Source organism: Fukomys damarensis, unplaced genomic scaffold (genome assembly GCF_012274545.1).
Source record: "Fukomys damarensis isolate Sample0158 unplaced genomic scaffold, DMR_v1.0_HiC HiC_scaffold_33, whole genome shotgun sequence".
In the NCBI taxonomy this organism is placed as follows: Eukaryota; Metazoa; Chordata; class Mammalia; order Rodentia; family Bathyergidae; genus Fukomys; species Fukomys damarensis.
In genome coordinates this window covers 18,677,398-18,693,449 of record NW_022900945.1, presented here as the reverse complement: position 1 = coordinate 18,693,449, position 16,052 = coordinate 18,677,398, and the positions used below count along the sequence as shown (strand labels likewise).

General features: G+C 41.1%; 1 protein-coding gene, 1 long non-coding RNA gene, 1 other non-coding gene and 1 pseudogene across 6 annotated transcripts in view; 2 read left to right on the top strand and 2 right to left on the bottom strand.

Moving 5' to 3' along the window:
- Positions 1-2,393: 2,393 nt before the first annotated feature.
- LOC117284001 lies at positions 2,394-11,348 on the bottom strand. Its single transcript, XR_004515055.1, has 4 exons — positions 10,878-11,348; positions 8,560-8,681; positions 2,945-3,086; positions 2,394-2,500 (listed from the first exon to the last, which is right to left on the bottom strand). It is a non-coding gene; the product is annotated as an uncharacterized LOC117284001 (long non-coding RNA).
- Positions 5,521-7,259, top strand: LOC104870947 (annotated as a pseudogene).
- Positions 11,349-13,900: 2,552 nt separating the features above from the next.
- Wdr63 (WD repeat domain 63) overlaps positions 13,901-16,052 on the bottom strand; it is a 62,760-nt gene continuing 60,608 nt past the window's right edge. For all 4 annotated transcript variants that reach the window (XM_010636708.3, XM_010636707.3, XM_010636711.3 and 1 more), the window contains one exon: positions 13,901-14,214. In XM_010636708.3, the coding sequence (XP_010635010.1) occupies positions 14,071-14,214 (144 nt within the window). In that variant the 3' untranslated portion in view covers positions 13,901-14,070. The remainder of the gene's footprint in view (positions 14,215-16,052) is intronic.
- LOC117284096 lies at positions 15,272-15,378 on the top strand. The gene has a single exon (XR_004515167.1). It is a non-coding gene; the product is annotated as a U6 spliceosomal RNA (small nuclear RNA).

Here is a 16,052-nt window from a genome sequence, read left to right as displayed (position 1 = left end):
ATGCTGCAGAACAAAAAGTCTGCATTTTATACTTGTCTACGGCCCACTATGAGTTAAGATATACTGTTATGTTCACAGCAGCATTATTAACAAACTTAGAGGCAAGTCCAAAGTCCATCAAAAGATGACAGGTGAAAAGCTAAATCAAATGTGGCCTATACATACAATGGCTATTTTTAACCTTAAAGAGGAAGAGAATTCTAGGACATGCTACAATGTGGATGAACCCTGAAGACATTATGCCAGGCATAAATAAGGCACTCAATGAGGTACTTAGAATAAAATAATCAATTTCAAAAACACAAAAAATAGTAGTTATTAGGGGCCTAGGGAAGGAAGATGAGGAATTATTTATAGGAATTATATTAAACCTGCATATCATTTGGGTGAGAATTGCTATCTTTACTATACTGAGTCTTTCAATCCATACATATAATTTTCTGGGGCCAGGGATTTAGCTCAGTGGTGCCACCACCTGCCTTGCAAGCACAAGGACCTGAGTTTGATCCCTGATACAAAAAAAACAAAAAACCAACCCAAACACTAAAACTAAAAAAACCCGTAAATATCACTTTCTCTACTTATTTGTGTCTTTGGTTCCTTTCATCAGCATTTTGTAATTTTTAGTACAGAGATCTGCACACGTTTTAAATTTATATGTATTTAATTTTCTTTGGAATAGTTGTAAATGGGGGCATTATAAAATACATTCAGCCAAACTGTATTCCACTCCCTTGCAGTGCTGCAAAGTAAGCCTTTGCCAATATTAGGAATTATTCATCTTTCTTTACCAAAGTACAAATAATAGTAGTTCTTTTACATCTTTGACATTCAGCAAGGTTAGACATCTTTTCTCTTACATTTGACCATTTGTATTTCTACATTTGTAAAATGCCAATTTGCTGCTGAGACTATTTTCTTGTTAATTCATGAGTTTTTTGTCTTATTTATTAAAGGTGGGGATTACTGTACCTTATCCTTCAGTATGCTCTTCCCTAGAATAAAAATAGAAATTAATAATATACTATTGGGGGCAATTTCTAGTTACTGATGCATTATAGGTAACTACCATTTATTGAGGAGCTACTATATTTCAGACCTGTATTAGGAATTATATATATATATATTTTTATTTATTATATATTTGTTCTCATGTATTACTCATAAGATATTTATACAGAATTTTTCCAGTTACTGTGTCTTGTTATATAACAAAGCATCCTTGTTTATAGCTAGATGTCTCCCAAAACCTCATTTGGTCATAGGTGGGGCCTCTTCAGAGGTGGCTGGATCTAGGGCATATGATGCTAGGACTAAGGGTAGGTGATTCAAAACCAGTCTACTGATTGCTTTGGCTAATCTCAGTAGCCTAGATACAATACAAAATAGGAAGAAAAAAGCTGCTAAGGTCCCTTGCTTGCTTTGCTACCTTCTGCCCACCATGAACTGTTTCTCCTCTGTGACGCCCCTCTGCCATGTGCCACCCTGCCTTGCAACCAGCCATCATGGACTGAAACCTCTATAAACTGAACTAAATGAACCTTTCCTCTTTTAACTTTGGGTGTTGGATATTTTGTCTCAGCAATATAAGAAAAGTAACCTAGACACAGATTACGGTAAGGGTTTTTGAAAGAAATAAAAAAAGGTACGTGACAATTAAAAATTTGCATCAACAAGGAGAAAAGTAACTAAGACGATCCCTAAACTTAGTTGCTTAAAATAATGATACATTCACTTTGTTTACCAGTCTGAATGTGTGCACATCTAGTCTGAGAGCTCCTCTCAGCTCTACTCTGCATGAGTTGGGCAGTTTGCAGGCGCAGGCCGTAAACATCTGAAGCTGTGTGCCTCCACGTGTCTCGGAGTTGATGCTGGCCACTAGCTGAAACCTTAGCTGAGCTGTTGTCTAGGACACCTACCTGAGCGGTCTCCATGCAGCCTGGGCTACTCCCCACAGTGGCTGAATTCCAAGGATAAATGCTTTGGGGGAGACAGTGGGGAAGAAGATGTGTTGCCCTTTATAACGTGTCCTCGGATGTGACGCAGTGTCATTTCCACCCCATTCTGTTCTTTGGGGCAGCTACAAATCCCTGCCCCATTTGCAGGGGAAGTAGAGTCTGTCTCTTGATGAGGGTTGTAGCAAGTGCACCTTGGATGAGAAATACTGCTTCCGCCATTACTGAGAATTCCTATGGTCACAGCAGAAGCTCATTATTCTGTCTCTACAACCTTATACTCTAGATATTTTCTGACTCTGTGACTTTTAAAACTGTTCATAAAACATCATCAATTCCTTTTATATTCTCTAAAAAAATTCTGAGCACCATTCATTTTCCCCAAGAAGGCTCTATGCGACTTGTTTTTCAAATGCAGACAGATACTGCTGTGCTGTGTCAGGTACTATTTATTTTAGAGCATATTTGAGTTCTTGGTCGCTTTTTGTCCGTGGAAATGGAAGAGCATTTTCAAGGAAGCAGAGCGAAGGGTATGGATGCAGTGGCTGGAAGGAAGGGAGAAAAAAGTGGTAAGAGTTGGTCTTACAAAGTAAGCAAGGCTGTGTCATAAGCAGGAAAAGAGCTGAGAAGCAAAGAAGAGTCACTGCTTCGCAGGTTGTAAGCAGGGAGGAGCTGGAGCTCAGACTTGAATTTTACATGACTACTTGGGCTCAGTGTTGTGTATTTAAAAAGATGGGACTTGGGGTGGCATGTACAGCCCAATTCACTCGCTCACTCTGTACTTCAGACTGCTTAGAATATCGCCTGTTCTTTCAACCTATAGAACAGATAATTTCAGCAAGGAAAGGGGCTTTCTTCTTCATTTTTGCTATAACATTTTTATTTTTCTAGTGACTTATTAATTGAGCATAGGTTTAAGTCCAATTCCTTGCTTTAAGTGGATAGTTGTGATCACCTGTTCTAATGAGATCAAATGTTCTCTAACCTACCTGGATTCAGGATGAGCTCAGCTGTGATATAGCAACTGAACCAGAAGTCTTGACAGTTTCATATGATAAATAAAGGGTAATTTCTTGCTTGTAGAAAGTCACAGGGTGAGATTTTTTTTTTTTTTTTTATAAATTGTGACATCTGGAAACATAAAAGGGGAAGTTAAAGTTGGTAGATTTCATGAGCTGAGTCAAAGTCAGGCCTGCAGTGGCTTCTGGCATTTCCACCCATATCCTGTTGGCTGGACTTCAGCCACAAGGCTCCAACCGAATTGCAGAGCTGGCTGGCAAACACAGAATCCCATGCCCATACTTACAATACCAGCGGTTTCTGCCACATTCCTCCCTGCCCGGATTTTCTACTCTCAACTAAAACCAAGATTCTCAGAATAAATGGACGCAGAGTCTTTGTGCTTCACACTCTGTCTACAGGCCAGTGTTTCTGAGTATTTGACAGCTCACCAGTATTCCCTCTGAGAGCCGGGGTGTTTTTCTAGAGTTTTTCTCCTAGCATTATGGCAGCTGGTTGGTGAAATGCAAACAAAAAATTCCAACAGCCTCAAAGAATAAGATACAGTTGATGGTTACATGCTTCCCTGGTTGACATGGATGTGGTGAAGAGGAACGTATGAAATGTCTTCCTACCTTACAAACAGGTGGATCTCTCTCTCTCTCTCTCTCTCTCTCTCTCTCTCCATGAACAGTGTTTAATTTCTTCTCTATTTTCTGTAAGTTTCTGACTTTGGGGCCTATATAATTGTTAAACCAAATTAATTACTTGCTAATATATGTTAATTGTTTAATGATATGAGAATGGAATATCTTGGTAAGTGGAGTGTTAATTAGTCAGGAATTAATATGTAAGAAAAATATACTATGACAAAATATAAATAACTTCCGGTGCTGATTCACATCATCTTAGAATCCCAAAGGAATTCAGCATTGATTGTTACTATTATTCCATATATATATATATATGTGCACGGGTGTGGCTACATCACTAAGTTGTCCAAGCTGGGCTGGAACTTGGAAATCCTTTTGACTCAGCCTCCAGAGTGCTAGGATAATAGGTGTAACCACAATGCCGGGCTTCCATGTATAAGCAGTGACAAAATATATGGTAAATATTTACATTAAAATGATTACAGCAAAAGACATGTTGCCATAAGCCCCCCGCAAATACTTTCCCCCACTTCAAACATATTGGATCATTCCTGCCTCTTTCTGAGTCAGTTCTGGATGTCCTCGTTCATGACTGTCTTTACAAGGTGTGATCAAAAATACAGTGAATGGACCAGAATCTGGTGCTTTTGGCTCCCTAGCCATCCAGGCATAGCAAACCATGGACCTGGGAACTCAGCACCCATAGCTCAGATCAAATTCAGATCTCTTATAAAATACACCAGACCTATACCAGACATCTGGTAGTATTTTAGGAACAGAAAAAATTATTTTCGATTAAGACTTTTTGAACTGAATGCAGTTTTTTGGAATCTTTCTTAGCCTATGAAACAGTTTTTCCTTAGAATACCTAAGAACTGTGCAGTCGTCATTTATGGAGGGTTCTTTTAAAAATCTATTTTCATTTCATTTTCAGTATTGGGGGATGAACCCAGGGCCTTTGCCCTGAGCTACCTTCCCAGCTTAGTTATCATGTTTTGTAGCCAAGTCTCAGTAAGTCACTGAGAAATTGCCCAAGCTCGGCTCAAACTCACAATCATCCTCCCTCAGCCTCCCAGGGTCCTGGGATTCCCATTATGCCCAGTGCCATTTGTGGTTTAAAGCAAACATGCAAGGTGAGCCTGAGGGATGACGGAATACTAGGAACACGTTTTTCTGCTGCTTCCCCAGCCTCTCTCCCCGATACGTGCGTGCGTGCGTGTGTGCGTGTGGTGTGCCCTGGGAGGAGGCTGAGGTCTGAAGCCCCCATATGCTCCTGTGTTGCACCTCCAATAGGTTTATTAGTTTTTTAAAATTAAGAATATGTAATATTAAAAGTTATTATTTACTGCTTCAGAAGGTGGAAATTTTTCCTTATTTTCTTCACTTTATCGAAGAATTTTTAAAAATTCTAAAACCAAAGTACAACAGGGGTTAACATTACTTAAAAATATATATTCCACATACATAATCATTAAAATGGTGATTTATCCCTCTGAGTGCCAAAATGCTCATTAAAAAAAACACACACACTTTGGTGTGATGGTCAGGGAAAAAAAAAAAATTCCCCTTTCCTCCCCGAGTCAATTTTTGTGCTCCAGAAAAATTTCTATAATTCTGAACATAAAACTTCAAGTATTAGGCCAGGGATTTAGCTCACCTGCCTTGCAAGCACAAGGACCTGAGTTTGACAATTCCCAGTACTAAAAATCAAAACAAAACAAAAACTTCAAGTATTAAAATAATTTGTGCATGTAGAGAGGAAAATTACTTTTTAAAAATAGAAGCAACTGCCAAGTTGATATATTAGAAATCTTGGTTTCTTAAAAATTTTGTTATATATCTCATAAAGGAAAAAAAATGAAAAAGAAAGGAAGTCACAAAATCTCCCTGGGTTTCTTGTTTCCATTCCTCCTCCTCCTGCCCCCACCCCCAAACACAGTATCTTGCTTTCTGTAAAACTTGAAAATAAGTGCTTGTGCAATGGAACACAACAAAAGTATGGACATATGGGAAACCAACATCCTTCTATTACTAGACTTCAGGAAATCCAAAAGGAAGTTAAAAGTATAGAACAGCAAGTAATCAGCTTCAGTGGTCTGTCAAGTGACAAGAATTGCAACAAACTGGAGAGGATTCTAACAAAGCAACTTTTTGAAATAGACTCTGTAGATACGGAAGAGGGCGGCACAGGAGAGGAACACTTTCTCAAAGAGTTGGAGCAGAATGCAAACCACCCACACTGGATAGAAATACGGAACATCTTCAAGGAACCCTAGGCCCTCGTGAAAGAGAAGACCGTGCCCTTTCACAGTGGCAGCAGCTGCATAACTGATAAAATTGAGGAAGGCATGCAGGATATCATTGTGAGGCTGACCCATGTTAAAACTGCAGGCAAGATCTCTTTACGGAAAGCACACTCTAGCCAAAATCTATGCAGTGCAAGAGATTGTCAAAGACTGCCTGAAAAAGCAGCCTTTCCTGCCACTGTCTGAAGATGCACATCCTTCTGTTGCCAAGATCAACACTGTGATGTGCGAAGTGAACGGGACCAGAGGTGTGGTTGTGGTGCTTCTGATGGGCGTGGACAGTAGTGAGACTTGCAGACACTTAACTCGCCTGCTTTTGGGGCTGACTGCCGATCTGCTTGCTCTAGATATATGCGGACACACAGAAATCAGAAATTAATGGAGGAAGGTGGTGGAAGATATCAACAAATTACTGAAGTATTTGGATTTAGAAGAGGAAGCCAATACTACACACTCATTTGACAGAACCATTCCATTTTGAAAATAGAAAAGGTCCTCAAGAGGATGAAAGAAAAAACAAATTTCTTCAAGTGCAGAACCCTCCTAAACTGTACCTGAGCTCCAAGACAGAACTGCAGGGTTTGATTGCACAGCTGGATGAAGTTAAGTCTTGAAAGAAACCCTTGCATCTGGGAAGCTAGGAGAAGAGCTGTGATCAAAGTGCCAACCCTGATCACTCACATCGACCCGAAGGAGGCCCTGGAGAGAAGGAGGCAGGTGACCTGAGAGAGGCACCCATCACATAAGGCCGTGTGGGATGTTCTTGGAAGCCTGTCTGAGATCCGGGGAAAAGTCCTCTCGTTCTGATAAGAACTACATCCAGCTGAAGGAGCTGCTGACCATGCAGTTGCTCACCAAGCAGTTGCTGGCCCTGTATGCGCGGACCTGCAGCGGGAGGAGAAGTGTAAGGCTGCTGTGGGAGAAAGTCAAGCCCGGCTGGGCCAGGTGCACCATACTCCTGTCTCCTGAGCTAACTCAGAGACCTTGCTAAGGCTAACTCGCCTAAGTGCATACATGCTGGGTCCGACAGGCTACACCTCCGCCCCAGTCCATGACTCCTCTCCTTGCCCAAGAAAAATCACTCCCCTGGGCCTCCAATAAGACAGCGCTCCTCCCCCATGATTGTCCTTTTATAAGCCTGTGTATTTCCTGAATAAAATGGAAGCATTCCAGAAACCTCCCCGGAGTCTGCCTGGTGATTCCGTGCCTTACCCTCCCAGTCCGAGCTCCCGAACCTTGTTCTACGAGCGGCTCTCAGACAACAGGCTGCCAGGAAGCAGGCTGTGAAGCCGGTCCAGAATATCCTCAGCTATCTCGACCTGAAATCCCATGAGTCGGGGTACTGAGCCACTGGCGTTCTCGAGGTGACCTTGCTCGTTTTGCACTTGATGTACACTTTTATGTATTGATGGAGAGCTTTCAGCTCATGGAACCCAAATGTGGCTTACACGTGTGTATCTCAGTTTCAGTATTTATGACTTAAGCAGATTATATTCAGGATCTTTGCTGCTTCTGATGTTGCAAAACAAATATTATTACAGCTCATTGACCTTTCCATTTGGATCATCCATATGACGTGTGCTTTGTTTGCTTTGTTTTCTGTGTTATGTGTGTGAGATTTTAATCAGAACATGAAATAGAAGCAGCATTCATAATTTTTTAATGGGTTGTCAAGCATTAAAATGCAGAAACTTCAGGATCTAGAAATAGATATACCTTACATAATAGGGAAATTATGAGAAGGAGGAAATTTTTTGGTAAAGTCTAAGCAGTAGGTTTTATGCTAAATAAAGCAGAAAGGTTTATTGACTTTCAAGGCCTAAATGGTCCCTCTCAAGTGGGTCACTTCTATATTTATATAAATGAGGGATCATTTGTATATTGTATGGATGAGAAGGTAGGGTCATTTATATGTTCTATAAACGAGGTGGGATCATTTGTTTATATGTTTGTATTGTCTGTTCTTTCATAAATATTTCTGTTTGAAAAAAAAACCCTTGAATATAGCAAAAACTCTCAACTGTTGTAAATGTTGCAATTAAAGTTGATTGCTTAAAGATATAAGCTTTGGATCACTGTATAACCTGTCCAGTTTGATTTCATATTACCTGTTGTTCAGTAAATTGTGTGAGACACACACACATACACACACACACACACACAGTGAATGGGGCTACCAAATACCATCTGGTAGAAAAGCACTATTGTAAAAACATTTTGGTGTGTCCTCATCCACTTTATCTACTGGATTCTGCACCATGCAACTTCCAGCTCTTCCTTAAAACCAAAATGACCACAAAAACCTTTAATTGACTCAGGACATCGAGGCAGCCATGACAGTACCACCAGACTTTCACAAAAGAGGATTCCAGAACTGCTTCTAGAATCGGCAAGAACAATTAAGTAAGTTCAAAGAGATGGGGAGTATTTTGAGGAACATCAATGACAGTACGTGTTTTACCGTCATACATTAAAAAAAATTGCTTAATTTTCACCATATTTTTTATTATACCACAGCACATAGGCTCTGCAAAATACTTTCATGTGTTTTATTTAATCTTTAAAATCCTGTGCCCTGAGAATTATCCTCCTTTGTTGAATGAAGAAATGAAGGATGACAAAGATTATTTTCCAAACATTACATACCTTGAGAGCAGCTGAGCTTGAACTGTACTTGGCTATCTCCATCCTGATGACCATCAGCGATTGTTATCCAGTCCTGCAGATGTGACGATTCAGCTGAATCCTACTCACACTTGGCGATGGAACTTCCATTTGGTTATAAAAACAATAAATCTGAGTTGCTTATTTGTCTTTTGTTATTCACAGCAGAACTATAAAATAATGTTCTATTTGTTGGTTATTATTCTGTGTGAATTGAAATTTTTCCAAGGAGGTTGAGTTTGTATTTAAAGAGATTCTGAATTGTTTGAATTTTACTAATTGAAGCTTAACGACCTTGTGAAGAGATGGATGAAAGACTGTAAATAAGATGCCCAAATTTTATCTATTTCTAGGCCCTTTTGACAGCCACTTACTATTGACCTCTGCATCTAGCTTAGTATTTGTTGTCTGTGGGGCGGGGGAACTACTGGCTAAAACCTTATAATATATGCTAGGCTCTTTGGATCTCTGTCTTCTGTTAAACCTTAATCCTGGGAAGGAGATGGGCTCTGCGTCTTGTGGACAATTTTCCACTTGTTTATACTTTGCCTGCTTGATGACCCTTCTCTTTTCTTTTGGGGTCATGGAAGTCTTGTGTAATCTCTTCATGTACAAATCATGCCTTTCCAGGAGCCCTGTGGGAGCTCACAGTGTTCATGTGACTTCCCAAGGCCTGGTCACTCGTGTTGGCTCAGAATAAGCCATTTTCTTACCTCAGACTTGCTCACTGCTAATTTTACATTCTTATCTGGATAACTGGGAGTTTACTCTTTTTTTATTATAACAGATCCAGAGTCTACAAAATTCATTAAAAATGACAAATTGCTATGTTTTAATTATTTTGTTTAGTTTATTTACTAAGGCTTAAATAAGGGAGGCATTTTCTGTATTTTAGATTTAACAGCATTGTTTTCTTTGATGTTTTGTTTTCTCAAAGAAAATTATTGTTCTTAAAAATATGACTCCTAAAAAGACAGGAAAATGTGTCTTTAGTTGATGAGAAAAATGTGAAATCTTCTCTTTATACCTCTCTTCTTTTTCCTCTTTAAGAAGAGAGAACCAACAAGCTGGGTGATGTGACACATGCCGGTAAACCCGGTAGGGTGGGAGGATTGCAAGTCTGAACCCAGACTGGACAATTTAGCAACTTATCAAAACTCTGTCTCCAAAGGAAAATAAAATAAAAGAACTGGGCATGTGGCTCAGTTCAAAGTCTCTTGGCTCAATGCCCAGTACTGAAGGAAAAAAAAATTCCAGATTGTCACATGTTCCCACAAGTTAGAGAAACCTTACATTCTGTTCTTCTGTTTAGCTCACTGGGGTTGTTGCAGGGAAACGACCTACACTATTTGCCCGATTTGTTGTGTATATATTTTAAAGCCATATTTGTTAACACAAAAGCATTTGAAAGCTTCTTAAAATCGTCATTTTTCTCAATGAACTTCCAAGGTCGTTCTGTTGCGGTGCGGTTGTGAAAACTTGTGACCCTCAGCCATAGGGGAATTCATCACACAGGGTCTAATCTGACCTTCTCTGAGGTATTTAGTTTCCGTGCTGGGGGCCTGGCTCAGTTACATAGGCTCTGGCCTGGCAGTGGCAGCCTGGCAACGAGGTAGCAAGCTGCCTACCCTGGGTGCTAAGGGGTAGAAGGGCAGGGGAGACATGAGTTATTTACAGTGGTGGTTGGGTAAGCTGCGGAAGGGCACGTGGGCCAGCGACTACTGGAGTTAACTGCTTTTTCATCACAAACGAACACAGGATGTCTTTATCTGAGGGCCTGAAACTACACTGGTTAAATTACACTTTTCTTGGTGAGTAAAAAGCCATTTGTAAAAGCTGAAACTCGAGACCAAGCAAGAAAAGTGGGGGCAGCATGTGTTAGGTATCAACTGCGTGCCAAATGCCTTATGCTGCTTTTATATGAGGTGGGCACATGAGACCTGTTTTGCAGGTAAAGTAACAGAGACTGAGGACCACCCAAGGCAGTGAAGCTGAGCTTTGCCTCAGATCTGCAAGGACCTAAAGCCCCTTTCTTTCCACCCCACGTTAGGCCAGACTAAAGGACTTGGCAGAAAAAGAAGGCTTAATTGACCCACCGTACAGTGGAAGGAATGGGCAGCAAAGGAAAGCAAGGCAGCTGTGGGATTTGGAAGGAGGAACTTGGGCTAACGCCACTGTCATTCATGCCTAATACTCCTAATCTGTCCCATATTCCTTATAGCTTCTGATAGGAGGGATCCCCTCACTTCCTAGTTTAAGCCTCGGCTGTGTTCTTTGCTAGGACTCAGTGTGTCTGTTACCTGCTAAATGTTCGGTCTGGCCCAGAGCAAAGGAATCAGCCTGGCGGTGCGGAAGGGCCTCAGAGAGGACTCTCCTCAGGGAAGGAGGTAGCACCGGAGCTTGCCCAAGGTCCAAAGTCCCGGTTGTCAAAGCGGAGTACACTGCCGCCGGCATTCGCCTTTGCAGAGTGGCCTGAGGCACACCTGTATGTGGTTCTCTGTCCTTTCCTCTCTCCTTCCATAGGTACACATCTGCGCCGAGATCGGAAGGCTTCCCTTGCTTTCTCCCCCAGTAAATCCTGTGTGCATCTAAACCTGCTTGGTGTTGCTTCTTGATAGACGTGGACTAACGCAGAAGTGTCACCCCATCACCTCCCCATGTCAGCTGACTCAGGCTGCGCTCTCAATTTGAGAGAGGGACCCTCAAGTGCCTGGTGGTTGTCAGCTTCTTTTGAACATATGCCACTCCATCTTTACCCCAACTAGGACTGCACACGTGTGGAAACAGTTTGTAGAAGGTTGACCTGGAAAAACAGGTTACACACGATGAAAATATGTTAAAACGATAATTGCCACAATTATAAGCGTGATGAAATAATATTTAGAGTCTTCATCCAAGGCATGCTGATCCATGTCTATAGTCCCAGCATGCTGGGAGGCTGAGGCAAGAAGACTGCAAATTTGAGCCCAGCCTGGGCAAATTAGTGACTTATCAAGACAATGTCTCTAAACTTAAAAATTAAAAATAAATTAAAAGGGCTGAGGATGTAGCTCAGTATGAAGGCCCTGGGTTCATTCTCTAGTACCTTCCCCCAGCAAAACACTGCTTGCTAGATCTCAGCCACTATACTAAGCTCTTTTCTTGATAAACCTGAGACATATCCATTACCCCTGCCTTCTATGTTAATAAAACCTCACTTTTGTTTGAGACAACAGTATAGCCAGCCCTAGGTAATGTATAAACTATGTCCGTTCTCTGCAGTACCAGCTGCTTTTACACTAAGAGGTACAGTACTGAATTATGGAACACATTTCTAGGAGACTGCATATAGAATCCCTTAGTTCAGATTATTCACTTAAATGTCACCTTCCCTGGCCATCCAGGCTAAAATGGCAGAGCCTGACACATAGTAGGTACTTTCTGCATTTCTTTGAGTCACCATGTGACAATGAAACAGGGAAAATTCCTGAAAGAAGTGCAAACTGCAGGCATAAATCCCCTGGGAGAGAACATACCTGGGCTGGCTGGTGGCGAGGAAGGCAATGTAATGAGGTGGGTATAACAGAGAGAACAAATGACCAGCTAGGTGACCGGGGGAAGCCTGAACACCTGAGGACTGGCAGGGCACAGGGAAGCCTTTGACCCCTACCCTGAGGAAGAGCTGTTGGCAGAAGAATGACAGCATCTGACGGCCATTTAAAAGCACAAGCTGGCCGGGTATGGTGGCGCATGACTGTACTCCCAGCAACTGGACAGGCTGAGGCAGGACAATCATAAATTGGAGGTCAGCCCAGACAACTTACTGATAACCTGTCTCAAAATTCAAAAAATAAGAAGGGCTGGCTGGTAATAAAGCTCAGTGGTACAGTGCCTCTGAGTTCCCAGTTCCATTTTGTGGGAATCTTGCATGATACCACTGTACCAGAGGTACCCCTGTATAATAATGTTCTGATGCAGGTGTGGAAATCCTCTTTAAATATCTGTATGAAGTGTGATCCAAAAATGTAGTGAATGCTGTTGCTTAGTACCACACAAAGGAAAGGCAGGCTGTTAAAAACATTACAGTGCGTCCCCATCCACCTTATTCATTGGGTCTAGCACCATGCAACTTCTGGCTCTTTCCTAAAGTCAAAAGGACCACAAAAGGTAAACATTTTCAATCGATTCACGACACTGAGGCAGCCATGACAGAGCCACTAAGGACGCTCACAAAAGAGGGCTTCCAGAACTGCTTCCGAAAGTGGCAAGAACAAGGGGACGTGTGTTCAAAGACAAGGGGAGTGTTTTGAGGGAGTCTGACAACAGCGCCTTTTACTGTAACATATGCGTTTTAAAGATTTTAAATATTCACCATATTTTTACTATCACAGCACATAGACAACAGGATTTGCTGTCAAATTGCATGTGGATTAAGAGAGAAAGAAGGCCAAGCATGATGTCAAGGTTTTTGCCCCTAGCAACTGAAAGCATACAGCCAGGAGCATCAACGAAGAAAGAATGCATTTTTGGGGGAAAGCCAGGTACACCACTTTGGCAGCTTGAGATTTGGGGAGAAGTCCATGCCAGGGATCGAGGTAGTATTTAAAGCCATGAGACAATTAGGTCAACTGAGATATGACTGTAGAACAAAATACAGAGGAAAAGAAGTCCCGGGGCGAGGCTGAGGCCAGGGACATTCCAATAGTGATGGCAAAAATACATCTGTGCACCAGCTCATGAAGGCGCTCATCTCCCCTTATAAGGACGCCGTGTGCAATACGGAAGAGAAGACAGGACGGTAGGCACCAAGTCTTATTCCACAAAGCAGAGAAAAGCTTGTAAGTGTGATGCTTGCTGTTGGATTGTTGTAGATGCTGTTTGTCAGATAAATGTCTTTCTGCAGTTGCTAAGAATTTATTATTACTACGAGTGGAGGTTGAATTGCATCAATTATTTTTTTCGGAATCAATTGATTTCATAATTTCTCTAGTCAATCACTGATTAATTTTCTACTTTTAAATTAACCTTGTATTTCCTGGGCAAACCCAATTCAGTCTCTATGTGACATTCTTTTTAAAATATAAGTATTTCTAGATTCAATTTGCTAAGATTTCATTCAGCCTTTGGCCCTATATTTGTGTAATGCTGCAAGGGAAGCACTTTTTGGAGAGATGAACAAGCTACCAGACAGGTAGGAGCAAAGTTCAATTTCCACTTCTGTCTAGGATTAGGGCTACCGCATGAATGGCAAGAGGTGGGGTGGAGTGGGTGTCTGAAGTTCTGAACTACTGTAGGATAATGAACGTTTTCTTGTTGAAAACAAAATTCCATACATGCTCAGTACAAAGCGTGAAATGGATTTTGTTGCTGTAATTCAAATGTTTTAATAGCAGTGAAATAAAAGCCTATATTTACAATTAACCCCTATAAGTTCAGTTTGCTAGTTCAAACTAATAATGAATACAGAGAGAGAAGGCCCATAGAGTCCTCCAAACACCCCTTCAGAAAGCGTCTCTAGATTGTTTCCATGTGTGACACCATCTCTGGGACTTTGGTGAGGCCGAGATTGATAAGGATGGTCTTTTCCAGTTCCAAATAACTCTCATAGTCCATCTTTAATTCAGCCTCTATTTGTTCTTTTGACTTCTGGTATGTTTTCTAGGGGAAGAAAATGAAGACATGAGTTTCATAAGTTTCTGATAGCTAAAATTACCAAAGAATGAGAAGGGGCTGCTTTTGAACAGTTGACACAGCTACTGCTATCTAGAAGGGACTTGCAGGAAGGGAGGAGGACAGGAGGGCAGTCTGACACACTGGGGAGTTGGGGAATGGGAAAGACCTGACACTGCATGGCTTTTTTCAAGACAAAAACAAAAACCTCCTTTTCTATACTTCTTCGGCATAACTCTTACTTTTCTTATGTGGCCTGGATTGAGTCAACGACTAGAGGTTGCAGAATTGCCCTAAGTCCCATACAGGTGGTATTATAGTTTGTTGAACACATGGTGATTACTCCTTTTCCCAGCTTTGGTTCTCCAGCTGCAATTTTAGTTAGAAAATTTCCCACCTCATATGCTGTTAGAATTGTAATGACTGTCATCCTTTAGACTCCAAGGTTGCAAGGAGACAGGTGTTCGATTCCTCTGGGGCTATGGGCTAGAGACTCAAGCCTGGCACCTGGCAGGTACTCGTAAAGACCAGCCAGGCTGTGACCCACCCCTGCCCTCTGCAATAAGGCTAATTGTGAAAACATACTGGCACTTTCTATGTGCCAATCACTGGCTATGTGCTATAAATATTTTAACTCATTTAAGACCATTACAATCCTCTGAGGTTCTTAGATGTCATTCTCTTGTTCAACTAATGTTAATTATTTTTCCTTAGTGACCTTTTGCACGTTCCACATCTAACAGAAGAGCTCTTTCAGATCAATTCACTTATCCATGATCTAGTTCCAGAGAAAATTTGAGAAGTGGCAGCTCTGTTTAAAACAAAGTACTGTGTCAAATGAAAATGATCTTCCATGAAGCTGGACAAATTTTGGAAACTAGAAAGCATGATGCAGTTTTAAAATTTGATTCATGTAATATTCAGTCTTTTAAAATATTTCACAAGCAAGTTTTTTTGATCATCCACAATTCTACATACTTCACCTGATGTAGATAATTAGAAATTGCTGCTATGGTACTTAAGCATTTATAAGAACTCTAGATCAGTGCTCGCTTCAGCAGCACATACACTAAAATTGGAACGATGCAGAGAAGATTAGCATGGCCCCTGTGCAAGGATGACACACAAATTCGTTAAGCGTTCCATATTTTTACCCAACAACTCCTAGATGATGCAAAGAAGAATAACATAAGACTGATAGGAATCCATGAAGTAGCAGGAGAAAATGCAAATGACTTAAAAAAGCTGTTCACAGAATTAATGACAGAAAACTTCCCAAACAGAGGGAAGAATTTGACATACAGATAACTGAGGCATATAGGACTCCAACTAGCCATGATCAAAAAAATCTACACCTAGACATTAATAATCAAGATCCCAGAAACCCAACAGAAGAACAAAATACTACAAGCAGTAAGAGAAAAGAAACAAATCACATGCAAAGGAAAGCCCATCAGAATCACAGCAGACTTTTCAACACAAACCCTCAGCTCAAGGAGAGCCTGGAGTGAGGTATTTCAAGTCCTAAAAGAAAACAACCTCCAACCTAGACTGATGTATCCTGCAAAACTCTCTTTCAAAATGGATGGGGAAATATGATACTTTCATGACAAAGAACACCCGAGAAACTTCAGGAACACCAAACCAGCACTACAAGGAATTCTAAACAATATCCTAGAAAGAGACAATGAAGGTCACAACACTATGAGGCCCAACACAGCAAATCAAATAGGCAAGGCAAGAAACTAAAAGGAGAGGGCAAAAAAATTAAAAAGAGTCAACAAAAGTAACATGACAGTAATAAGTCAGTACATATCAGTGATAAC